The sequence below is a fragment of the Erinaceus europaeus genome, chromosome 1 (genome assembly GCF_950295315.1).
Source record: "Erinaceus europaeus chromosome 1, mEriEur2.1, whole genome shotgun sequence".
In the NCBI taxonomy this organism is placed as follows: Eukaryota; Metazoa; Chordata; class Mammalia; order Eulipotyphla; family Erinaceidae; genus Erinaceus; species Erinaceus europaeus.
Genome location: NC_080162.1, coordinates 61,045,271 through 61,072,789, shown reverse-complemented (window position 1 = coordinate 61,072,789; position 27,519 = coordinate 61,045,271). Strand labels below are relative to the sequence as shown.

General features: G+C 38.1%; 1 protein-coding gene across 2 annotated transcripts in view; it reads right to left on the bottom strand.

The window, feature by feature from the left end:
• Window positions 1–27,519, bottom strand: part of TASP1 (taspase 1) — a 226,737-nt gene that overhangs the window by 36,416 nt on the left and 162,802 nt on the right. For both annotated transcript variants that reach the window (XM_060186473.1, XM_060186476.1), the window contains one exon: window positions 9,907–9,980. In XM_060186473.1, coding sequence (XP_060042456.1) covers window positions 9,907–9,980 — 74 coding nt within the window. The remainder of the gene's footprint in view (window positions 1–9,906; window positions 9,981–27,519) is intronic.

Below are 27,519 nucleotides of genomic sequence, written 5' to 3'. Positions count from 1 at the left end.
TGGTTCTTTGAAAGATTAAACAAAATTGACAAATCCCTAGCCAGACTCACCAAACAAAAAAGAGAGAAGACTCAAATTAATAGAATTGTAAATGATGGAGGAGATATCACAACTGACACCACAGAAAGCCAGAGAATCATGCGAAACTTCTATGAAGAACTGTATGCCACCAAGCTAGAGAATCTGGAAGAAATGGAACAATTCCTAGAAACATATGCCCTTCCAAAACTGAACCAAGAACAACTACAAAACCTAATTGCACCGATCACAGACAAAGAAATTGAAACCGTTATTAAGAATCTCCCCAACAACAAAACTCCTGGACCGGATGGCTTCACAAATGAATTCTACAAAACTTTCAGGAAACAGTACTCATACATCTTAAGCTTTTCCATAAGATTGAAGAAACAGGAATACTCCCTTCCACCTTCTATGAAGCCAACATCACCCTGATACCAAAAGGTGATAGGGACACAACAAAAAAGGAAAACTACAGACCAATATCTCTGATGAACATAGATGCCAAAATACTAAACAAGATCTTGGCCAACCGGATACAACAGCACATCAAAAAGATTGTTCATCACGACCAAGTGGGCTTCATCCCAGGAATGCAAGGCTGGTTCAACATCCATAAGTCAATCAATGTCATTCACCACATCAATAAAAGCAAAGCCAAAAACCACATGATTATCTCAATAGATGCAGAGAAAGCCGTTGACAAAATCCAACACCCATTCATGCTCAAAACTCTACAAAAAAGGGGCATAGATGGGAAATTCCTCAAGATAGTGGAATCTATATATAGACAACATCATACTCAATGGACAGAAGCTGAAAGCATTCCCCCTCAGATCAGGGACTAGACAGGGCTGTCCACTGTCACCATTACTCTTCAACATAGTACTGGAAGTTCTTGCCATAGCAATCAAGCAAGAGAAAGAAATCAAAGGAATGCAGATCGGAAGGGAAGAAGTCAAGCTCTCACTATTTGCAGATGATATGATTGTATACATAGAAAAACCTAAAGAATCCAGCAGAAAACTACTGGAAGTTATTAGGCAATATAGCAAGGTGTCAGGCTACAAAATCAATGTACAAAAATCGGTGGCATTTCTTTATGCAAACACCAAATCTGAAGAAGAAGACATCCAGAAATCACTCCTATTTACTGTTTCAGCAAAATCAATCAAATACCTAGGAATAAAGTTGACCAAAGAAGTCAAAGACTTGTATTCTGAAAACTATGAGCTGCTACTCAAGGAAACAGAAAGTGATACCAAGAAATGGAAAGATATCCCATGCTCATGGATTGGAAGAATAAATATCATCAAAATGAATATTCCCCCCCAGAGCCATATACCAATTTAGTGCAATACCCATCAAAGTTCCACCAAGCTTCTTTAAGGGAATAGAACAAACACTACAATCATTTATCTGGAACCTGAAAACACCTAGAATTGCCAAAACCATCTTGAGAAAAAGAAACAGAAATGGAGGCATCACACTCCCAGATCTCAAACTATATACATCATGGTACTGGAACAAAAATAGGCACACAGACCAGTGGAACAGAATTGAAAGCCCAGAAATAAATCCCCACACCTATGGACATCTAATCTTTGATAAGGGGGCCCAAAGCATTAAATGGAAGAAGAAAGCTCTCTTCAATAAATGGTGCTGGGAAAACTGGGTTGTAACATGCAGAAGAAATTGAACCAATTTATCTCACCAGAAACAAAAATCAACTCCAAACGGGATCAAAGACCTGGATGCTAGACCAGAAACAATCAAATACTTAGAGGAAAACATTGGTAAAACACTTTCCCACCTACACCTCAAGGACATCTTTGATGAATCAAACCCAACTGCAAGAAAGACTAAAGCAGAAACAAACCAATGGGACTACATCAAATTGAAAAGCTTCTGCACATCCAAAGAAACTATTAAACAAACAAAGAGACCCCTCACAGAATGGGAGAAGATCTTCACATGCCATACATCAGACAAGAAACTAATCACCAAAATATATAAAGAGCTCAGCAAACTTAGCAACAAAAAAGCAAATAACCCCATCCAAAAAAAGGCAGAGGATATGAACAAAACATTCACCTCAGAGGAGATCCAAAAGGCTAACAAACATATGAAAAACTGCTCTAGGTCACTGGTTGTCAGAGAAATGCAAATTAAGACAACACTGAGATACCACCTTTTTGATGGTATACATCAAAAAGGACAGCAGCAACAAATGCTGGAGAAGGTGTGGGGACAGAGGAACCCTTTTGCATTGCTGGTGGGAATGTAAATTGGTCCAGCCTCTGTGGAGAGCAGTCTGGAAAACTCTCACAATGCTAGACATTGACCTTCCATATGATCCAGTAATTCCTCTCCTGGGGATATACCCCAAGGACTCCATAACACCCAACCAAAAAGAGGTGTGTACTCTTATGTTCATAGCAGCACAATTCATAATAGCTAAAACCTGGAAGCAACCCAGGTGCCCAACAACAGATGAGTGGCTGAGAAAGCTGTGGTATATATACACAATGGAATACTATACAGCTATCAAGAACAATGAACCCACCTTCTCTGACCCATCTTGGACAGATCTAGAAGGAATTATGTTAAGTGAGTTAATAATGTGATGATAACATTAACTATCCATTGTCTTTTTGAACCCTAAGACAGCAGGAACCTCACATCTCCACTATAGAGCCTCTACTTCCCCCAGTCCTGGAACCTTAGGATAGGGCCCACTTTCCCGCATGCCTCTCCCAATCCATATCAAATAATATTGCATCTGCCAATCGCAACCTAATCAACGCAGCGATTGCCACCTCAACATGTTTCAGCTCAGACTTTGTCCAGAGACTTCATGTGTGGAATGACAACCCTTCAACTTCATTACTCGGGTGAGACCTTTCCTTTCATAGTATTCTCTAATTCCATCCCATGTGGTTCACTTTCTAACAAAGTCCCAAAACCTAGATATACACCAGGTTCTGTGAGAGAGAGCATATGTTCACATGTATCCATAAATTAGTGCAAAATATATACCTGAAAGCAGAAGTACACTAGAGTTTACAGTGAGTACCCCCTTAACACTTCCTCTCTACTATTGCAAGCTTTGGGTCCATGATTGCTCAACAATTTGTTTGGCTTTGTATGTTAACTCTCTTTTCAGCCACCAGGTCCCAGATGCCATCAGGATGCCGGCCAGGCTTCCTTGGACTGAAGACCCCACCAATGTGTCCTGGAGCTCAGCTTCCCCAGAGACACACCCTACTAGGGAAAGAGAGAGGCAGACTGGGAGTATGGACCGACCAGTCAACGCCCATGTTCAGCGGGGAAGCAATTACAGAAGCCAGACCCTCCACCTTCTGCAACCCACAATGACCCTGGGTCCATGCTCCCAGAGGGATAGAGAATGGGAAAGCTATCAGGAGAGAGGATGTGATATGGAGATTGGGTGGTGGGAATTGTGTGGAATTGTACCCCTCCTACCCTATGGCTTTGTTAATTTATCCTTTCTTAAATAAAAAATAAAGTAAAAAAAAAAAGAAATGTCTATTCAGGATGTGAGAATGATCTGGTTGTGTTGTCTGTTACCCCATCCATTGCCAAGGTTGATTCAGTTGATTTGGCTGGCTAGGCAGGCAGATGTCCTCTTCCTCCCTCACCGTTCCATGTGGGTCCCTCCCAAAGCTGTGCACTCAGTCTAAGAGGACAACGTTCCCAGAATAGACATAGGCTTGTCTTTGGTATATGAATAGCTGCACTTATTGCTGGAACCTCCAAACAAACTCAGAAATGTCTATACAAATCTTTTTCCATTTTGCTATTTTTATTGTAAGAGTTTGTTATTATATTTTGAATGCAAATCCCTTACCAAGTATGTGCTTTTCAATTTTTTCCATTTTTTAGACAACTTTTTACTCTTGTTATGGTGTCATTTGAAGTACAAAGTTATTAATTTTTAAAATTTTTTAAAAATATTTATTGATTTTCCCTTTTGTTGCCCTTGTTTTATTGTTGTTGTAATTGTTATTGTTATTGATGTAGTCATTGTTAGAACAGAGAGAAATGGAGAGAGGAGGGGAAGACAGGGGGAGCAAAAGATAGACACCTGCAGATCTGCTTCACCGCCTGTGAAGTGACTCCCCTGCAGGTGGGGAGCTGGGGGCTCAAACCGGGATCCTTGAGACAGTCCTTGTGCTTTGCGTCATGTGCACTTAACCCACTGCACTACCGCCCGACTCCCCAAAGTTATTAATTTTGATAATATCCCAGTTAACTATTTTTTTTATGATGTCTCTTGTGCTTTTGAGGTCACAGCTAAAAAGCAAAACACGATCAAGGTTATCAACATTTACTCTCTGTTTACTCTAAGAAATTTATATTTCAGCTCCTACATTTTATGTTCTGATCTACTCTGTGAGATTAATTTTTATATATGAGTTAAGGGATCAATGTCATTCTTTTACACACTGACATTCATATGTCTCAGAAGCATTTGTTAACACAAATTTAATCTTATTCCCGCTATATATTCCCAGGGAAAATTTTAGTTGGTGTATATGTATGGCGTACATGTGTTTTTGTGTATGGGCATGCAATGTGGCCAGATTTTAAATCCTAAATCAACAATTTACTTATTAAGAATTCTTGTGCCTGGTCTGGGGAGACAACATAATGGTTAAGCAAAACACTTTCATATCTGAGGCCCCCAGACCACAGATATTCTTAGATCCAAAATTCATTTCCTTTTTTTCCAAACATTGTTTTAAGTATTTGTTAGTTATTTTTTGTTTAGAGTGTGAAAAACAGAACAGAGCACCACTCCAACCTAGAACATTCTACCTGAAAGGTATGCATTCTTCCACTGAGTAATTTTATTTGCCTATTTGTGTTTATAGATGGGTATAAGAAACTGACCGCGTATACCATGATATCCAAATCTTATATATCAAAAAGCTGTCTATTTAAAAATAATCTCGGGAGTCAGGTGGTAGCGCAGGGGGTTAAGCGAAGGTGGTGCAAAGCGCATGGACTGGCATAAGGATCCCTATTCGAGCCCCTGGCTCGCCTCCAGCAGGGAAGTCGCTTCACAAGCAGTGAAGCAGGTCTGCAGATGTCTATCTTTCTCTACCCCTCACTGTCTTTGCCTCCTCTCTCCATTTCTCTCTGTCTTGTCCTGCAACGACAGCATCAATAAAAACAACAAGGGCAACAAAAAGGGAATAAATAGATATTAGAAAAGTAAAATAATAATAATCTCAAAGTTACAGGAGGATTCAAAAAATATGCATACATTCTTTATTTAGGTGTATCTATTGTTAACATTTTGATCACTGTGCTTTGTAACTTACTACCTACTCATCCATATTACCTAGATACTTCAGCGTAAATCTAAGAATATTTCTAAATATACCACAGTATAGCTATAACAAATTTAACAAAGTTACTATACCTTTTCTATCCATATTCCAGTTTTGTATATTGACCAAATTGTGCACTTATAGCATTTTCTCTCTCTCCTATATAGTAGCCATTCTAGTGCTAATTATTGCATTTTGTTGTCATAATTCTTAAGTATTGCTTAACTTGGAATATTTCCACAGCATTTTTCCTTTATGACACCAATATTTAAAAACTATATACGTTGTCTTCATGGAATGTTTCTCATTTTAGATCTGTCTGATGTTTATGAATAGACTCAAGTTTTATGCACTTCCAGATGGGAGACTACAAAAGTGATGTTGTATCTTTTTCAGGTTATCACATCCAGAGGCACATAATGTTGCTCATCTGACCCTCACTAGTGATATTAATTTTGATCACACATTCAACATGTTGCCTGGTTTCTCCATTATGTACTTATTATTTTTCTCTGAAACTAATATAAGAAATCTGAGACATTTTAAAACCATAAATCAGCCTGCTCTTCCTCTAGGATGAATTTTTATAACAGTATTTTTCATTACTATAATAAAAGTGACTTCCATATAGTAAAATGAAAAAAAAAAAAAACACCTAGGTTTCACTTATTACTTGAATAAGCTCATACTAGTTTCAACATCTGTTTGTATTATAGTAGTCCACACACACTTGCTTATTAAATACTGTTCATTAACTGCCTGCTATGTGGGTAGGATATGAGCTATCTTAATTTTAAAGCTAACCAGTATCAATACTCTAATTTTGGCTAAAAAAATTCTTCACTTATGCTACAGAAGGGGTATAGAAACTGAATTATATAACTACAAAAAAGTTCTATCAGAAAAAAAAACATAATAAAATAATCTACCTATATTTATTCAAATTTCATGTGGATCCTGGTTACAATAACAATGATTACTACCCAACATTTTTAAGCAATATGCTTTTGAGGTGGGCTTTAGTTCAAGACCTTAGTCTGGATTAAGCAGAGCTAGCTTACATAACTATTCAAATGGCCAGGTGGCTTTAGTTCCTGAGTTTGGCAGCAAGCAGAATAAAGGCAAATTTTGGGAAGTAAGCAATCTAAAAAACCTTTTTAGAAACAGTTTTTAAAGTAAACTTTTATTTTAGTCTTTAAAGACACCTTCTTTCTTGTTTTGCTAAATGGTTCTCAGTAGTATGTAAAAGCATGTTTTACAAACATGTCAGAAATGGGTATACCAGTAACTCAGTAATTATTTCACAGAAGTCCAGAAACTAGGAGGTGGGTAGAAACTTTGTGTGCTTTCTCTTAAAAGGAATACAAGCTTTGCTATAGCTCCCTTTCCATCCTGAGCCCAGCTTCTCATGTACAACTTTGTCTTGGGCCAGTAAAAGAGTTCACCAGGTAGTGTGCTGTTTTGCCATGCACATGACCTAGGTTTGAGACCGGCCCCTATGGCATTGAAGAAAGCTTTGGTGCTGTGGTCTCTTTTACTCTCTCACTCTGCTTCTCTGCTTCTCTGTTTATATGTTTATATATATATATATATATATATATATATATATATATATATATATGTTTATGAACATGTCTTACACACACTTCAATAAATTCCAGCCTTTGTGACAGAAAAGATGGATTTTTTTTTTAATCAATAGAATTTAGCAACCAAAGCATCAGTATTTGGGGCTCTTTCTTTCTTCTTCACTTTTATTTTATTTTATTTCATTTTATTTTATTTTTTCTGAAAAACATTTGTAGCTACAAGCTCAAAGGAGGGAGAAAAGGAGAGGGATTAACTCTCTGCAAGGAAGGTCAAAAGCATAATTTACAGGTGAGGCAAGAGCAGCAGCTGAATCTGTTGACCCAATGAAGACTACCAGCTGAATAATTTACCAGCAATATGGAACCAGTGCCCACCAGATGTCAAGCAATACAACTGAAGGCCAAACATCTTTGGGCTCAATGCAAGATTCTTTACTCTTACTACCCATATTTTCATGAGAAATAGTATGGTGTCTTCCACAGACCACTAATAAGGATAACAAGAACATTTCCCCATAAGAGATTTGATGTGACTGAGCCCTGTCAGACTGACTTAAGTACCAAAGTCTACTTCATGTAACTTTAGCTCATAGTCAACTTGTGCTAGAGAAACTTCCTAATAGCAAGTCATTCTTTTGTAAGGATTCCTGTGGCTTATCAGGATAAGTTTGTATGTGGTGAATCATTTTTCATTAGGAAAAAAAAAATCCTGAAAATACTTACTATTTTTTCAACCTTTTCTTTAAACTTGTGCTGCTCAATACAATAGCCACAGGACACATGTGGATCTTTTAATTTAAACTAAGTAAAATTTATAATTCTCTTCCTTGGACATACCAGTCACATTTCAGGAGCTCAATAGCCAGTGTGGTCAGTGGCCATAACATAATATGTATAAAAATAAAACATTAGACCTATTATCTTTTTCCAAAACGGAAACCTCAAATCTTCATCTGCAATATTTCTGCCTTTGGGTTCATGATTGGTCAACATTTTTTTTTTTCTGCTTTATATCTTAACTCTTTTTCAGTCACTAGGTTCCAGATGTTACCATGATGCCAACCTGACTTCCCTGGGCAGATGACCCCACCAATGTGTCCTGGAGCCCTGCCTCCCCAGATCACTGCCCCACTAGGGAAAGAGAGACAGGCTGGGAGTATGGATCTGTCAACATCCATATTCAGCGGGGAAGCAATTACAGAAGCCAGACCTTCCACCTTCTACACCCCATAATGACCCTGGGTCCATACTCCCAGAGGAATAAAGAATAGGAAAGCTATCAAGGGAGGGATGGGATATGGAGTTCTGGTGGTGGGAACTGTGTGGAGTTGTACCCCTCTTATCCTTTGGTCTTGTTGGTATTTCCATGTTATAAATAAAAATTACAAAAATTAATAAAAAATAAAACAATTTCATTGTCACAGTCAATTTTCTCAGTGTTACTGTTAACTCATAATTCACCTTTTAAGCAGGCAATTATAATCCCATTTTTATATATTACAAAGGAAAGCAATATTTATATATTCCCTTCTGAAATAAGTATACTAATATAATATGAACACTGTGTTAGTTGAGGTGTGAAAGAAAAAAAACGGAGGTGGAGCTCGAAGACATTTCTACAACTTTCTGATGAAATGTTCTTATGAGGGGAGTCGGGCTGTAGCACAGCTGGTTAAGCGCAGGTGGCGCAAAGCACAAGGACCAGCATAAGAATCCCGGTTCAAACCCCGGCTCCCCACCTGCAGGGGAGTGGCTTCACAGGCGGTGAAGCAGGTCTGCAGGTGTCTATCTTTCTCTCCTCCTCTCTGTCTTCCCCTCCTCTCTCCATTTCTCTCTGTCCTATCCAACAACGACAACAACAATAATAACTACAACAATAAAAAAACAACAAGGGCAACAAAAGGGAATAAATAAATAAAATAAATATAAAAAAAAAAAGAAATGTTCTTATGTTGTGCTTCCAGCAGTCATGTGATGCTACTGGATTGCTGGATAAACTAGAGGTCAATCTGGAAAGATGCTATGTAATAAATAATAAGTTGTACTTTTAATATGTATCTTTAATTTATTAAAGAGTCAACCTATATCAAATAGTTTATATCGGAAATTTCCTTCCTTTTATTTTCAAATAAACAAAATAAATCATGCCCTTTAGAAAGAGAGGTTGCTTGCCTAACTTCACAGAGTTGTAATCTAGGTACTTTAATGCCAAGTCAAAAAATCATATGCCCCAGCCGTTTCCTAAAAATCTTACAAATAAGAAGATGAGGCCAATCAGTATAAAATAAAATCCACAAATTATGTTTCTTACTCCTGGGGTCAACACTACAACTGTAGTGAAGCCAAGCAACTCAAGGTGTTTTGCTGCTGTCTAAGTGATTACTGTGACTCACTGAGAGACACAGGCTATATATAGTCATGTGGCATATAGCCTATATCTTTGACTCTGCCTCTGAAGACCATGACAAGGTGTACCTGAACATACCAGCGTGCAGTCAGGTCCCACTTGCAAGCATGTCAGTCATTCTGCCCCCGTATGTGCAGGGTGCTCAGCTTAATTTTCTGTGGCTTCCTGTATTTATTCCATATTCCCACACTCCTTGTAAAATCACAGCACTGTGAGCCCTTTAGCTTCACTCTCAATGTGATCTTCCTACCTCCTAGATTTTCCATTTCCAGTTATTCACAATAAACAAAGGAAAATAGGATGAACAAAAAGGAAATGGGGGAGCTCCTCATTCTCCCTGTTACATCATCGAAAGCAAAAAAGTCCATTGGTTTTCTTTGGGATAATTAACTGTTTTAATTAGATTTTCATAAAGATGATAGAGCTACAGTGCTAGAATGGCTGAAAAGGTTCATTCATATGAAATTAGCTGGTTAGAGGGTCATGCAATGACTGCAAGGCTTTCAGGTTATGCCACAGTCTTCCCACTTACTTTGGCTTTTCCATCTTGGGCTGACATATATCCAACGCACATGCTCTCTGTTGTGTGGCTCCATAGGAATTCCACTACCATAGAAGAGAACACAAATAGGCACATTCAGATCACAGATGGAAAATAAATATTTTTTTTAATAGAACAGTTAAAGATAGCTTTATATTTCACACACTTAGTTCCCTACTTTCCATTTGCTCCTTCATAAATGTCAAGATGATTTAATGCCCCAAACTGTGTAATGTCATTTACTGTGAAATGAAAAATGTATTTCTTTCTTGTCAAAACTTATGATTATTACATGTAAAATAAATGCTCTTCTGTTTGAAATTGTAACATTAAACATACATATGCACATATACATACTCATACGTAGAGCCAAAATGATTTAATAAATGTAATATTCCATAATGGAGTTTCCTTTACACACACACACACACACACACACACAACATGCCTCCAGTAAGTTTTAGAGAAATGTCTATTCCAGGATAGGCCACAAGAAAATATAAAATGACACTTATCCACTTACCACCAACAAACATTCAGATATACCATGTCATGCCAGAAAGTAATCAAATGATCAAAGGATGATGAGAATTTATCAAAAGGACCCTGAGATTAGATTGAAAGAACCACTGCTGATTATCACTAATTAAATCTATGTCAATTTAAGTATCAAAATGAATAATGCTAGTTATGAATTCTCACCACTGAACAAAATTTCATACTAGTGTAAAGAAATAGAACTTTTTCCTCACAGCAAAGTGCCAAGTAAATATAGAATATCAGTACTAGAAAATAACCATGGTGAATAAAAAATAATAGGTGAAAATATGAATGAAAACAGGCTCACTAATATAGTTCCAAAGTGTCACTCCTCAAACTTTTTATTTTATATAAAGGAGAAAAGCATATATTCACTGTGGAGAGACCTAATGGACTGTTTCTTAATCAGATGATCAAAGCTAACATCACTAATTAAAGAACAAATCCACAAGGGCCAGGCAATGGTGCACCCAAACAAGTTCACATGTTTACAGTGTGAGAGGACCCAGTTTCAAATCCCTTCGTGAACTGCGAAGCAGTACTACAGATGTCTCTCCTCTCTCAATATCTCCCCCTTCCCTTGCAATTTTTCTCCATATCTGTCCAAATTTTACAACAAAGGTAAATTTAAAAACACATTTTAGGTAGTCGGGCGGTAGATCAACAGGTTAAGTGCACGTGGCGCAAAGCGCAAGGACTGGCATAAGGATTCCAGTTCGAGCCCCCAGCTCCCCACCTGTAGGGAAGTCGCTTCACAGGTGGTGAAGCAGGTCTGCAGGTGTCTCTCTTTCTCTCCTCCTCTGTCTTCCCCTCCTCTCTCCATTTCTCTCTGTCCTATCCAACAATGACATCAATAACAACAATAGTAATAACTACAACAACAATAAAAACAACAAGGGCAACAAAAGGGAATAAATACTTTTAAAAAACACATTTTGAAAAAGGAATAAGTTCATGCCATCCATGTGCCTGAGGTAATGTGAAATATGCCACCATTTCTGTGGTATTTCTGGCAAAAATAAAGAACCAAAATCACATGAGGAAACACCAAACTGGTCTAATATAGGAACAATACTAAACAACTGACCTCAAAAAATGTTAAAATCAACAAATGTCAAGACAACTAAGAAACTTCCTGTTTAGTGCAGACACAGCAGCTAAATGTCATGTATTACCCTAAAATGGCTCCTTAATCAAACTGAGGGACTATAATAAGGGATGCTACTGAGACAATGTAAGCTTCAAAAAAGAATTCAGACTAGACAACAGTATTAAATTTCATAATTTCAATAACTGTACTGTTATTGTTTAGAAGGTCCTAATTCTTAAATAAATTTCCACCTTGTTCTCAAATAGTGCAGGGAGAATGTGTGTAAGTAGAGAGGCAAGGAAGAAATAGGAGGGTTAGAAAAACCGGGTAAGTTCATACAATGAATTAGTCTGTGTACAGAAACCATGGCTTCCCTTGTACTGTTCTTAACAACTTTTTTGTGAGTTTGATATTGCATTTAAATGCAAAGCTATAAAAAGAAAAATTCCCAAACATGCAGAGACACACAAGCCCTTGTCATCTTCAAGCACATACTTTCGTATTTCAAAGGCATTTAAAAAAAATTGACACAATTCTTCCCCAACAAAATTTTTTAAAGTCCCCAATAATAAAAGTGCATTGCACAACACTAAACCCTCTGGGTCCCAGGCCATCCATCTGTTTTTATCACTGAGCTAATTAAGCCTGAAGACAAGTGTTTGAATTGAGACACAACTGTGGGATCAGTGATCCTAGACTCTGAAGGCTTTGCCAGACATGTGGGGAAGAAAGAATCAGTAAGGGGCAAAATGAGTTCCTCAGATATGTGGCTCATTGCCTCATCATTAATTAATTATCAAACCTGCCAACCTGCTCAACAGACGCTCTACTATAGAGTGCAGGACAACAGCATCACGCAATAAAGCCAGTTCTCTCCACCAGATGTTTTTTCTTCTTCACACATCTGCTTTGAACTTCAAAACTCTTGAAGTCCAGAGCAAAATCTTGGATATTCTAAACTGCCTAATAGAGTAAAGTCATTCAAGTCTTACTCAATTCCCTAGGGTAGTGACAGTGCAATTGTATTTAAGTACAAAATTAAGACATCTAAAAAATTTTGGTCCCTACTTATGAACCAAATATTAAAGTGGCAACTGCTCAGATATTAGTCAAGAAAATACATGGAAATATAATTAATCTAAGCATTAAGTTAAAACTAAAAATACTGCATCTAATTTATCTAAAGACAGAGCTGATAATTTTAAATTATGTTATTCTCTCTGATATTGTAACCTGCTTGAAGAAAATGTAATGTATAAAAACTTAGACTTAGTTTTACTGTTGACTATAAACCATTAATCCCTAAATAAAGAAATAAAAAATCTTTTTTTTAAAATATTTATTTTTTCTTTTTCTCTTTTATTAAACATTTATTTCCTTTTTGTTACCCTTTTTTTTTTTTCCCCTCCAGGGTTATTGCTGGGCTAGGTGCCTGCACCATGAATCCACCGCTCCTGGAGGCCATTTTTTCCCCTTTTTTGTTGCCCTAGTTGTTGCAGCCTCGTTGCAGTTATTATTGCCATTGTTGACGTTGCTTTGTTGTTGGATAGGACAGAGAGAAATGGAGAGAGGAGGGGAAGACAGAGAGAGGGGGAGAGAAAGATAGACACCTGCAGACCTGCTTCACCGCCTGGGAAGCGACTCCCCTGCAGGTGGGGAGCCAGGGACTCGAACCGGGATCCTTACGCCGGTCCCTGCGCTTTGCGCCACGTGCGCTTAACCCTCTTCACCACCGCCCGACCCCCCAAAAATAAATCTTACAAAACTGCATTAACTCAATATTTTTGATGAGACTTCATTAATTAACTTAAATACTGAAGTGTTTTCTATACAATTTCTAGATTTAGAATTTAGAAGTTCCTAAAGAAAACATCTTGAAGTTTCAAAATTTACTCTTCACTCATTGTACAGACATTACCAAAAGAAAAAAAAAGGTACATTGTACTGACATTTTAAATATCTACAACTCAAAATAATACAGGTTTATGATCAAGTTAGAGAAACTCAGCAATAATTGTTTTACATTTACATAAAAAAGATGAAAGAAATTCTACTTTGGGAGTTGGGCAGTAGCACAGCGGGTTAAAGACACATGACTGTGAAGCACAAGGACAGGCCTGAGGGTCCTGGTTCAAGCCCCCGGCTCCCCACCTGCAGGGGAGTAGTTTCATAAGCAATGAAGTAGGTCTGCAGGTGTCTATCTTTCCCCCTCTCTGTCTTCCCCTCCTCTTTCCATTTCTCTCTGTCCTATCCAACAATGACAACATCAATAACAACAACAATAATAACTACAACAACAATAAAAAAAAAAACACATGGGCAACAAAAGGGAAAATAAATAAAAATTTTTTAAAAAAGAAATTCTACTTTATTTTAGTATATGTCTTAACTCAAGTTTCTTTGACAAATTAATTTTTTGGTAGAGGACTTAATGAGAAAAGGAGAGAGAACTAATATTGACAATCTCTCATAAGCCAGATGCTATCCTTTGTAACAGAGGTCAGCAAAGCGGTGTCTAAGGAAGCTGAAGCTCAGAGAAGGTAAATAATGTGTCTTAGATCATTTCAGTAAGTGTAAAAACTAGAATTCACACTGGACCTTTGGGTTCCAAAACCTGTGGTCCTCCATTGTTCTATTACTCTAACACTCAGTTTAAAAGGAAGAATTTATAATTAGTGCTAAACACTGACAGCAGTAAATTCCTTACCAACTAAAAAGGACTACTACAAATCAAACACAAAATTTCTCCCTCTTACTTATTTTAGTATTTTCAAGTTTGTCTTTTGTATTGGAGGTATAATGATTTACAGTATAGTCTTTAACACATCGATACAACCTCTCACCTCCCTTGACTGATATCTAGGAGACACAACAGGATCCCAGTGTCTCTTCATCCTGTCCTTTTACCTCTTTCCCCAGAGTCCTTAGTTTTGGTGTAATACCCACACCCAGTCCAAGTTTCACTTTAAATTTTTCCTTACTGTTACTTGCTCTCAAGTTCTGTCTACAAGTGAGATCATTGGGTCTTTCTCTTTCTGACTTGTATCACTAAACATGATGCCTTCAGATTCTGACCATGATATTGCAAACTTCGGGCTATTACAAACTATGCTGCAATGAACACTGGTGTGCATAGGCCTTTTTGAACAGGTGTTTTGTTTTCTCTGGAAAATCCCTAAGAGATGGATTACTAGGTCATAATGTAGGTCCATTTCTAGAATTCTGATGAATCTCCAGACTGTTTTCCTTGGGGATTGGACCAATTTACTTTCCCAAAACTGACAAATGTAGAGAGTTCCTTCCTTCCACAGCCTCTCCAACAGTTGTTGTTTCTGTCTTATCTAATGTACGGCATTCTCACAGATATAAAGTGGTATGTCATTGTTGTTCCATTTGCATTTTCCTGATCATCAGTGTCTTTGAGCACTTTTTTCATATGCCTGTTGGCCCTTTGGATTTCTTATTTGGAGAAGATTTTGACCATACGTCTCCTTTCCCCCTCCTCATGTTCCAATGGAGTTTTTATTGTTGAGTTTGGTGAGTTCACTGTGTATTCTGGCCATCAGTTTCTGTCTTATGTATGAAACAGAAAAATGTTCTCTTGCCCCATGGTGGGGGGGGTTTTGTCTCTTTGTTATGGTAGTGATTCCTTTTGCCTTACAGCTTTTCAGTTTGATGTAGTTTTAATGATCTATTTTTTGTTTTTGTTTTCCTTGAAGTTAGATTCAAACTGGTGAAGATGTTGCAAAAACTTGCATGGAAAAGAGTTCTGCCTATAATTTCCTCTAAGTATTTGATACTTTCTTCTCTAAAGTCTTTGATCCATTTGTAGTTAACTTTTGTATATGATGAAGTTTGGTGGTTCACTTTCATTCTTCTGCATGTTTCAACCCAATTTTCCCAACACCATTTGTTGAATAGGCTCTTTTTAAAAAAGTATCTTTTAACCAGAGCACTGCTCAACTCTGTTTTATGGTGGTGTAAGGGATCGAACTTGGGACTTTGGAGCCTCAGGCATAATAGTCTCTGCATAACCATTATGCTATCTACTCCTGCCCAGCTCTCCTTTTTGCATTGAATACATAAATTTTCTCTTACGGAAAAGTAAAAAACAAACTATATCAAATACATCTCACTACTTAGAAAGTTCATAGCATTTTCTTTTGATGTGAGGACAAATGTCAAGAGATCAAAGACAAGCTAGAGAAAATAACATTGCAATTCATAAAAATAGAAGTTTTCTTACTATGAAAAGATCTGCTACAAACAAATAAGTAAAAGACAAAAGGGAAAAGACAGGGAGTAGGGCGGTAGCGCAGCGGTTAAGCACAGGTGGCGCAAACCACAAGGACCAGCGTAAGGATTCCTGTTCAAGCCCCTGGCTCCCCACCTGCAGAGGAATCGCTTCACAAGTGGTGAAGCAGGTCTGCAGGTGTCCATCTTTCTCTCCCCCTCCTCTCTCCATTTCTCTCTGTCCTATCCAACAACAAAGATATCAATAACAACAACAATAATAACCACAATAATAAAACAACAAAGGCAACAAAAAGGGAAAATGAATAAATACTAAAAAAATTTTTAAAGGGAAAACTGCAAATGACTCTGAAAATATGAAAAGATATTCTTCATATCTCATACTCTAGTTAAACTCAAAAGATACTATCAACTATTAGGTTCAAATAAAAGGTCTGAAATATTATAGTAGCTGGAGTTGGAGAAAAGAGTTGATACAACAGTGATAGTATAGCCATTTGGAAATAGATTTGTGTGACTTGTGGTAGTTATGTTCTTTCTAGATGGCCACCATGAACACTAAATTAGCAAATATTGATCAAATATTAAGGGAAAGAGGATTAGTTTCCTATGAACTTATGGTCACGGCATTTGCAAACAATGAACAGCCTTATTTCATGTGTATTTCTGTTTAAAGTCATTTTGTTTAACCTAAATTTCTTTTTCTTTTTCTTTTTTTCATTCTTTATTGTCACCAGGGTAATCATTTGGACTGAGTGCTAGTACTAGGAATCTTCTACTGTTTCCTTTTTTTTTTTTTTATAGATATGACAAAAAAAATTGAGAGAGGATTGGGAAAAAGATTGTGAAGTGGACCCTGCAAATAATCATATTGTTTCTTATAAAGAAACACTAGCCAAGAAAAATCTAATTTTCCTTGGATAGTGCTGTTTCACTATGTTCCCGACTCACATTCAAGTATAAACTCCCATCACACCTAAGGAAGCTTCAGTGTTGTGGTTTCTTTTCTTTTTTGTCAAAATTATTTATCTAGTTTTTTTTTTTTAATGGGGAATTAATGTTTTACATTCAACAGTAAGTACAATAGTTTGTACATGCATAACATTCCCCAGATTCCCACATAACAATACAACCCCCACTAGGTCCTCTGAATCCTTTCTGGACCTGTATTCTCCCCCTCACGCACCCCAGTCTTTTACTTTGGTGCGATACGCCAATTCCATTTCAGGTTCTACTTGTGTTTTCTCTTCTGATCTTGTTTTTCAACTTCTGCCTGAGAGTGAGATCATCCCATATTCATCATTCTGTTTCTGACTTATTTCACTCAACATGATTTTTTCAAGGTCCATCCAAGATCAGCTGAAAACAGTGAAGTCACCATTTTTAACAGCTGAGTAGTATTCCATTGTGTATATATACCACAACTTGCTCAGCCACTCATGTGTTGTTGGACACCTGGGTTGCTTCCAGGTTTTGGCTATTACAAATTGTGCTGCCAAGAACATATGTGTACACAGATCTTTTGGGATGGATATGTTGGGTTCCTTAGGATATATCCCCAGGAGAGGAATTGCAGGATCATAGGTTAGGTCCATTTCTAGCCTTCTGAGAGTTCTCCAGACTGTTCTCCACAGAGGTTGGACCCATTTACATTCCCACCAGCAGTGTAGGAGGGTTCCTTTGACCCCACAACCTCTCCAGCATTTGCTGCTATTACCTTTTCTGATGTATGACATTCTCACAGGAGTGAAGTGGTATCTCGTTGTTGTCTTTATTTGCATTTCTCTGACAATCAGAGACTTGGAGCATTTTTTCATGTGTTTCTTGGCCTTTTGGATCTCTTCTATGGTGAATATTCTGTCCATGTCCTCCCCCCATTTTTGGATGGGGTTATTTGTTGTCTTGTTGTTGATTTTGGCAAGCTCTTTATATATGTTGGTTATTAAACTCTTGTCTGATGTATGGCATGTAAAGATCCTCTCCCATTCTGTGAGGGGTCTCTTGGTTTGGGTAGTGGTTTCTTTAGCTGTGCAGAAGCTTTTTAATTTGATGCAGTCCCATAGGTTTATGCTTGTCTTAGTCTTCTTTGTAATTGGATTAGTTTCATTGAAGATGTCTTTAAAATTTATGCTGAAAAGAGTTCTGCCAGTATTTTCTTCTAAGTATCTGATAGTTTGTGGTCTAACATCCAAGTCCTTGATCTACTTGGGATTTACTTTTGTATTTGGTGAAATACAGTGGTTCAGTTTCATTCTTCTGCATGTTTCAACCCACTGTTTCCAACACCATTTGTTGAAGAGACTCTGCTTTCCCCATTTAATAGTCTGGGCCCCTTTGTCAAAGATTAGATGTCCATAGGTGTGGGGGCTCACTTCTGGGCTCTCAGGTTTTTTTCTTTATCTTGCTCAGTCAGCTTACTCTTTTTAGCTTAGAAAAAGGAGGGAGTGGTCCAGAAGGTGGCACAGTGATAAAGCTCTGGACTCTCAAGCATGAGGTCCCAAGTTTGACTCCCCGGCAGCATATGTTCTAGAGTGATGTTTTGTTCTTTCTCTCTCCTCCTTTCTCATAAATAAATAAAATCTTGAAAAAAAGAAAAAAAAGAAAGATAGAAAGAAGGACGGAGAGGAGAGGAGAGGAGAGGAGGGGAGGGGAGGGGAGGGGAGGGAAAAGGACAGGGGTGGGGGGGAAGGTTGTCCAGAGCAGTACAGCCCTGGAACAGACAGCATTATCATATAATTGATTTGGGGGAACCTTCTCCTTAAATGCCTTTGGCTCTAAGCCTTCCAACAATGTTATCCTCTCTACCCTTTTTATCAATCATCATCTCACAAATCCAGTTTTTTTCCCCCCTTGGGTACATGATGTATAATAGATGACACTTCAACAGTTTCTAGAGTAGCCTCACAGATGAATTTCCTCTTCCATTTTTGGGATATAAAATATTAAAGATTTACTCAATATTTTCTAAATGTTTAAATATTTATTTATTTACTTTCCCTTTTGATTTTCCCTTTTGTTGCCCTTGTTGTGGTTACTGATGTCATTGTTGTTGGATAGGACAGAGAGAACTAGAGAGAGGAGGGAAAGACAGAGGGGGAGAGAAAGACAGACACTTGTAGACCTACTTCATCGCTTGTGAAGCGACTCCCCTGCAGGTGGGGAGCCAGGGGCTCAACTGGGATCCTTCTGCTCGTCCTTGCGCTTTACGCCACATGCACTTAACCTGCTGTGCCACCGCCCAACTCCCAGTATTATTATTTTTACTGATTTATTAACCTTCTACTCATGGCACTATAACAATTGTCCGAATGTAACTTATCCATTAGATGTGTTATATTTTATTTTCCCAATAAGGTTATATAACCTTCTTTCACTTAGAAACAATAGATAGTACTTTAGCACTGTGCTTGGGGGCCTATGAAATACAAAATTGTTGACAAAAAACAAAAATGTGAAAAATGTGCCACTAGAAAACCACACAAAAAGGACATCTGTCTACAACGTGAGATCTGAGAAACAAGACAGCATTGTCTTGTTTAATTCATCCTGGCATATACGCTCAGAGAACTCAAGATGCTCATCACTCTGTACCTGCACACAAATGATTATGAAAGAGACGGATGTATTGATTTTTTTTTATTATTTATAAAAAGGAAACACTGACAAAACCATAGGATAAGAGGGGTACAGCTCCACACAACTCCCACCATCAGAACTCTGTATCCCATCCGCTCCCTTGATAGTTTTCCTATTCTTTAACCCTCTGGGAGTATGGACCCACAGTCACTGTGGGATGCAGAAGGTGGAAGATCTGTCTTCTGTAATTGCTTCCCCACTGAACCTAGGTGTTAACAATGTTAACAGATTGATCGATACTCGGGAGTATTGAGTTTTAAATTACAAATAAATTACAGCCAGTAGGAAGATTAATAAATACACAATCAGCAATTAGCGAGGACTGACTATACTTACCAACATGAAATGCCCAATGGCCTAGCAACACTATGTCTAAGTATCGTTTTTGCTTTTTAATGTATGTTTTAATGTATATGAAATAACACCATTACAAAGATATTTAAAACAGCGGGCTAGGCAGTAGCACAGTGGGCTAAGTGCATATGGTGTGAAGCACAAGGACTGGCATAAGGATCCCCTTTCGAGCCCCTGATCCCTCCATCTGCAGGAGGGTTACTTCACAAGCGGTGAGACTTTTATGAACAACTATATGCCACCAAATGGCTGGGAAACACATGAAAAAATGCTCCAAGTCTCTGATTGTCAGAGAAATGCAAATAAAGACAACAATGAGATACCACTTCACTCCTTTGAGAATGTTATACATCAGAAAAGGTAGCAGCAACAAATGTTGGAGAAGTTGTGGGGTCAAAGGAACCCTCCTGCTGGAGAGGTTGTGGAAATGTAAATTGGTCCTACTTCTGTGGAGAACAGTCTAGAGAACTCTCAGAAGGCTAGAAGTCGACCTACCCTATGATCCTGCAATTCCTCTCCTAGGGATATATCCCAAGGAACACAACACACCCATCCAAAAAGATCTGTGTACACATATGTCCTTAGCAGTACAATTTGTAATAGCCAAAACCTGGAAGCAACCCAGATGTCCAACAACAGATGAGTGGCTGAGCAAGCTGTGGTATATATACACAATGGAATACTACTCAGCTATTAAAAATAGTGACTTCATTGTTTTCAGCCGATCCTTGATGGACCTTGAAAAATTCATGTTAAATGAAATAAGTCAGAAACAGAATAATGAATATGGGATGATCTCACTCTCAGGCAGAAGTTGAAAAACAAGATCAGAAGAGAAAACACAAGTAGAACCTGAACTGGAATTGGCATACTCCACCAAAGTAAAAGACTCTGGGGTGGGTGGGTGGGTGGGGGGGAGAACACAGGTCCATGAAGGATGACAGAGGACCTAGTGGGGGTTGTATTGTTATATGGATAACTGGGAAATGTTATGCATGTACAATCCTCTGTATTTACTGTCAAATGTAAAACATTAATTCCCCAATAAAGAAATTTAAAAAGATAGAAAGAAAGAAAAATAAACAGCAGAGAACTATCACCAAAACATAAAGATATCCTACAGAATGAGAGAAAATCTTCATATGCCATATAACAGATATAGGACTAAAAACCAAAATGTATGAGGAACTCACTAACTTCAGCCAAAACAAACAAACAAACAAACAAACAAAAACCAACCTTAAATAACAGGTAGAGGACATGGGCAGAATCTTCGACAACAAAGACAAAGAGATCCAGAGAACCAACGTATACATGAGAGAATGCTCAAAGTCAATGACTATCAGAGAAATGCAAATAAAGTAACAACTGAAACACCACTTTACACATATGAAAATGACAAACATCAGAAAGGATAGAACAACAAATATTGGTAAGGATGTGAGGAAAAAGGAATCCTCCTACACTGCTGGTAGAAATGCAAATTGGTTCTAACCCTGCAGAAAATAGTCTGGAGATTTCTCAGAACACTAGAATGGACCTACTCAGGGAGCCCAGTGGTAGCGCAGTGTGTTAAGCGCAGGTGGCACAAAGCACAAGGACTTGGGAAGGATCCAGGTTCGAGCCCCCGGCTCCCCCACCTGCAGTGGGGGTAGCTTCACAGGCGGTAAAGCAGGTCTGCAGGTGTATTTCTCTCCCCCTCTCTATCTTCCCCTCCTCTCTCCATTTCTCTCTGTCCTATCTAACAATGATGACATCAGTAACAACAATAATAACTACAACAACAATAAAAATCAAGGGCAACAAAAGGGAAAATAAATATATATAAAAACTTTTTTTAAAAAAAGAAAGAAATGGACCTACTCTATGACCTAGCAATTTCTCTGCTAGGGATTTATACAAAGGAAACAAAAATACCTATTCAAAGAGATCTATGTTCACAGTAGCACAACTTGTAAAAGCCCAGGCTTAGAAGCAACCCAGATGCCTAATTTCAAGTGAGTTGCTAAGAAAATTTTGATATATAATACTTAGCTGTTGGAAACGATGGGGTCATCTTTGCTTTATCTGGGATGGAACATGAAGAATTCATGTTTAAGAAAAGGACAAATATGGGGAGCCAGGTGGTGGCACATCTGTTTGAGCACACATGTTACAATGCGCAAGGACCCAGGTTTGAGTCCCCGGTCCCCACCTGCAGGGGAAAAGCTTCACGAGTGGTGAAGCTCTGCTGCAGGTGTCTGTCTATTCCTCTCAATTCAGCCCTTCTCTCTCAATTTCTGGCTGTCTCTATCCAATAAATAAATAAAGATTAAAAAAAAGAAAAGGACAAATATTGCATCATCTCATGTATAGGTGGATCTTAATGTGGACTGGATGTGGAGTACTGCATCAAAGCAAAGAATTCTGAGGAAAGAAGAGAATGAACTGGGTAGAGGGGCCACTAGTATCTTGGTGCAAGATGGTGAAGAACCTAGGTTGGGGGTGAGACAGATTTATATACAGCTATCATGATGAGATGAGAAACTAGATCCATGTGTGAATAGCTGTACTGTAAACCACTAACCCCCTCCTAAAATGACAAAAATGAATCAATAAAGGGGGAACATATTCTATAAATTATGACTAAGTTGACTTTAAGCCTCATTCAAGTGACATATTATAGTCTGAACAAATGCTAAACTATACATACATATGCAAAATGTATGGGTTATTTATATTTCTAAAGAAATGTATAGAACTTTATTTTATCATAATTTGTATCATGATTTATCATAATAATAAGTATATTCACAATTATTCTAAAGCTTAACAATTTAGCACTTCTGAAATATACTGAAACTTTTATAATGTGTTTGAAACCTTAAGACATTGTCAAAAATGCCAGAAAGTTTTCTGAAATATAAGTACTAATCCTCTTTTAAAATATTTAGGTGAGATTTAATTTTTTGTGTGTTTGTAGATGGATAGATTTTAATTACTTACAATACAGGTTATATGTTTACATTTTAAAAATCCTATTAAACAAAATTAGAGAAGAATGATATATAAGATGGTGCTGGGGAGCCAGGCAGTTGTGCAGCGGGTTAAGCACACATGGTACAAGCAAGGGCCGGCGTAAAGATCCTGGTTCAAGCCCCGGGCTCCCCACCTGGAGGGCATTCACTTTACAGGCAGTGAAGCAGGTCTGCAGGTATCTATCTTTCTCTCCCCCTCTCTTTCTCTCTGTCCTATCCAACAACAATGGCAGCAATAACAATACAATTAGAACAATGATGATAAACAAGGGCAACAAAAGGGAAAAAAATTAAAAATCTATTTAAAGATGGTGCTGAAATTTTTGTGGAAGAAAATCAAGTGGCAAAATTATGAGTATGTTTGCAGATAGAAAGGAATCTTCAGGAAGAGTTTCATAGGGAACTGGCAACAGCAGTTGACACTACAGACTGATCAAGGATTGATTGTTGAGGTGCAACAACATATTTCTTACCATATTTTCATCCTGAAAATTCTGAATTTTGTCCCATTTTCAGTCTTTTCATATTTTTCTTTTTCTAAAAATATTTATTTTATTTATTTATTTTCCCTTTTTTGTTGCCCTTGGTGTTTTATTGTTGTAGTTACTGTTGTTGTTATTGATGTCATCGTTGTAGCATAGAACAGAGAGAAATAGAGACAGGAGGGGAAGACAGAGAGGGGGAGAGAAAGATAGACACCTGCAGACCTGCTTCACTGCTTGTGAAGTGACTCCCCTGCAGGTGGGGATCGGAGGCTCCAACTGGGATCTTTACACGGGTCCTTGCACTTTGCGCCACATGCATTTTAACCTGCTATGCTACCGCCCAACCCCCCATTTCATATTTTTTTTAAAATTACCCTAGAAATATCAGTTGATCTGTAATCTAAATTATCCATAAAGTATTGATTTCTTGTTTAGACTAAGGCATTGTTAACTACTGAAAGTTGTCATGTTGTGGCATTACTACAGTTTAAAGTTATTCAGGAGAATATTTTACTATGATGTGAAAATGATCTAATTTTTAAAAACTGCTTCATGGCTACCTAAAATATGACCCAATTTTAATTTTAATAAGGGCATGAACAAGTCTATATTGAAATTTATAAGAGACTCATATATTTCAGGTAAAAAATATGTTATATCCAAAAAGAAATTTTAAAAAGCTAAAGCTAATATTTACTTCCATTATAAATACAAAGAGCCAAATCATTATAATATTTTACAAATGTGTAAAAAAGGTTTGTACTGCAGCCAGAGAGGTGGTACAGTGAGAAGAGTGTAAGACTTGCATACATGAGGCCCCAAGTTCTATTCCACATGAGTGAAGTTCTGGTTCTCTCTCTTTCCCTCCTTCCTCCTCTCTTCCCACTACTTTGTTAAATAGATAAATAACATCTTTAAATGGAAAATACATGTACTAAGAATAAGCTTAAGTCCTAATATCATTAAAGCTCAGCAAAGAGTAGTACAAAATTTACTAAAATGCATTTAATAGTGAGTAGGAGCAATAGTTCAGTATACCCAGAATATAGGATTTATAAACCTGAGGTCCCAGAAGTTCTAGACTTAATCTTTGGCACCGCCATAGCCACAGTTGAGTAGTGTTTTGGTCTCTCTTGCTCATAAAACTAAATAAAATAGCCAAATACAGTTAACATGTAAAAATATTAAAGTTCCATTAAAGGAGTCACATTTCTTGCCATCAGTGATATTTTTTCCCCTGGTTTTAAGGATTAAATCTGAAATTGTTCCACATACTAAAAAGTACAGTTTATGACAACAGTATTAAAAATGATTCTAGCTGTGTGGTCCGGGAGGTGGTGCAGTGGATAAAGCATTGGATTCTCAACCATGAGGTCCCGAGTTCGATCTCTGGCAGCACATGTACCAGAGTGATGCCTGGTTCTTTCCTTTCTCATAAATAAATAAATAAATAAATTATTTTTAAAATTTAAAAAATAATAAAAATGATTCTAGCATCACATGGTTAGTGCACTGCTTTGCCATGCACACGACCTAGGTTCAAGCCCAGTCTCCACTGCACTGAAGAGAGTTGCAGTGCTATGGTTTCTTTCGTCATTTTTCCTTGTCTTGTCTCATAAAATAAATAAATAAATAAATAAAAACCCTGATCTGGAGTGATGAAGTTCACATAATGACAAAATTAAAAAGGAGAAGCATTAATACAGCAGATAGCAGTTGTTATATCTATCACACTATCAGCATTTTTTTTTTTCCATTTGTAGTCAATGCATAGGCCATGCATGAGCTTTTAAGCAACACATTGGCTTGGAGTGACATTTCTAAGCCTGTAGTGCTATATTTGGTCAAACACAAACTAATTTACATTTAGAGAAGCTTCTGGACTTTTCAGTAATAACCATATTTCTTTTTTGGGGGGGTCATTTTGCTTTTTATTTTTTAATTTATAAAATGGAAACATTGACAAGACCATAGGATAAGAGTGGTACATTTCTACACATTGCCCACCCCCCCCACCCCACCAGAGCTCCATGTCCAATCCCCTCCCTTGATAGCTTCCCTATTCTTTATCCCTCTGGGAGTATGGACCCAGGATCATTGTGGGGTGCAGAAGGTGGAAGGTCTGGCTTCTATAACTGCTTCTCTCCTTGACATGGGCATTGACAGATCAGTCCATACTCCCAACCTGTCTCTCTCTTTCTCTAGTGGGGCAGGGATCTGGGAAGGTGGGGCTCCAAGACACATGGTGGGGTCCTCTGCCCAAGAAAGTCAGATTGGCATCATGGTATCATCTGGAATCTGGTAGTCTCTCTTGAAATTCCCAGGTTGAAAGTAGCTTTCTAGCAGAACTCACACCAGGTGTTGTCTCCAAACCGCCATATTGGCTTTGCCCCAGTAACAACAATATTCCTAAGATAACAGTGGGTGACTATTTTACACCTCATACTACTAATTTGAGTATGTGTGTTTCAAAAAAAAGTCAAAGCCTAGAGATTGTGAGACTACTAGAAATGCTTAACAATGAAAAGACTGACTGGAAAAGTCATTTAAAAAATCATCTTAGGGAGTTGGGTGATAGCGCAGCGGGTTAAACGCCACGTGGCGCACAGCACAAGGACCGACTTAAGGCTGCAGGTTCGAGCCCCGGCTCCCCACCTGCAGGGGTGTGGCTTCACAGGCGGTGAAGCAGGTCTGCAGGTGTCTCTTTCTCTCCCCCGCTCTGTCTTCCCCTCCTCTCTCCATTTCTTTCTGTCCTATCCAAGAACAATGACATCAATAACTACAATAATGATAAATTACAAGGGCAACCAAAATAAAATAAATAAATATTTAAAAATACATTTAAAAATAATCTTAAAATAAATTCATCTTTTTAAATTTTATTTATTTATTTTCCCTTTTGTTGCCCTTGTCTTTTTATTGTCGTTGTTACTGATGTCGTCGTCGTTGGCTAGGACAGAGAGAAATGGAGAGAGGAGAGGAAGACAGAGAGGGGGAGAGAAAGAGAGACACCTGCAAACCTGCCTCACTACCTGTGAAGCGACTCCCCTGCAGGTGGGGAGTCAGGGACTCCAACCGGGATCCGTCCACAGGTCCTTGCGCTTTGCACCACGTGAGCTTAACCCGCTGCGCTACCGCCTGACTCCCAAAATAAATTCATCTTAAAATAAATTCCTGAGTGGATATGACATTGAAAGATAGTCACAGGAGTAGAGGCAGAATTCTTTAATAAAGGACCTCACAATACAGCAATCATGCAAGTATGATGTGCAAAAAAGGGCAACATTACTGCTTCTTTGCGCCATCTTCAGTGCCAGAGAATGAGTTACCTAGAAAGGCACTGTGTATGAGCTCAAGAATGACTGGTAAATGGCATTATGGAGACTTTTGGAATGGACTTTTACATAGTCTTATAAAAAGCTGTGTTTTAGTATTTCACCTAGGGGGGCAGTTCTGTATCCAGTTTAGAGTCCTTCCATTTAAAAATTTATTTATTTAGATTTTTTTTAAATTATTTATTTCCTTTTTTTAAAGTTTTTTTAATATTTATTTTATTTATTCCCTTTTGTTGCCCTTGTTGTATTTTTATTGTTGTAGTTATTATTGTTGTTGTTGTTCGTTGTTGGATAGGACAGAGAGAAATGGAGAGAGGGAGGGGAAGACAGAGAGGAGGAGAGAAAGATAGACACCTGCAGACCTGCTTCACCGCCTGTGAAGCGACTCCCCTGCAGGTGGAGAGCCGGGGCTCGAACCGGGATCCTTATGCGGATCTTTGTGCTTTGCGCCACCTGCGCTTAGCCCGCTGTACTACAGCCCGACTCCCTATTTATTTCCTTTTTGTTGCGCTTGTTGTTTTTACCGTTGTTGTAGTTATTGTTGTCATTGATGTCGTTGTTGTTGGATAGGATAGAGAGAAATGGAGAGAGGAGGGGAAGACAGAGAGGGGGAGAGAAAGACAGACACCTGCAGACCTGCTTCACCGCCTGTGAAGCGACTCCCCTGCAGGTGGGGAGCTGGAGGCTCGAACCTGGATCCTTACGCCGGTATTTGCACTTTGCGCCACCTGCGCTTAATCCGCTGCGCTACTGTCCGACTCCCATTTATTTAGATTTTATAGAGATAGAAATCAAGAGATAACAATAAGGAGAAAGATAGACACCTGCAGCATTACTTCACCTCTTATGAAGCTTTCATCATGCAGGTGCAGACTGAACCTGGATCCTTGCAG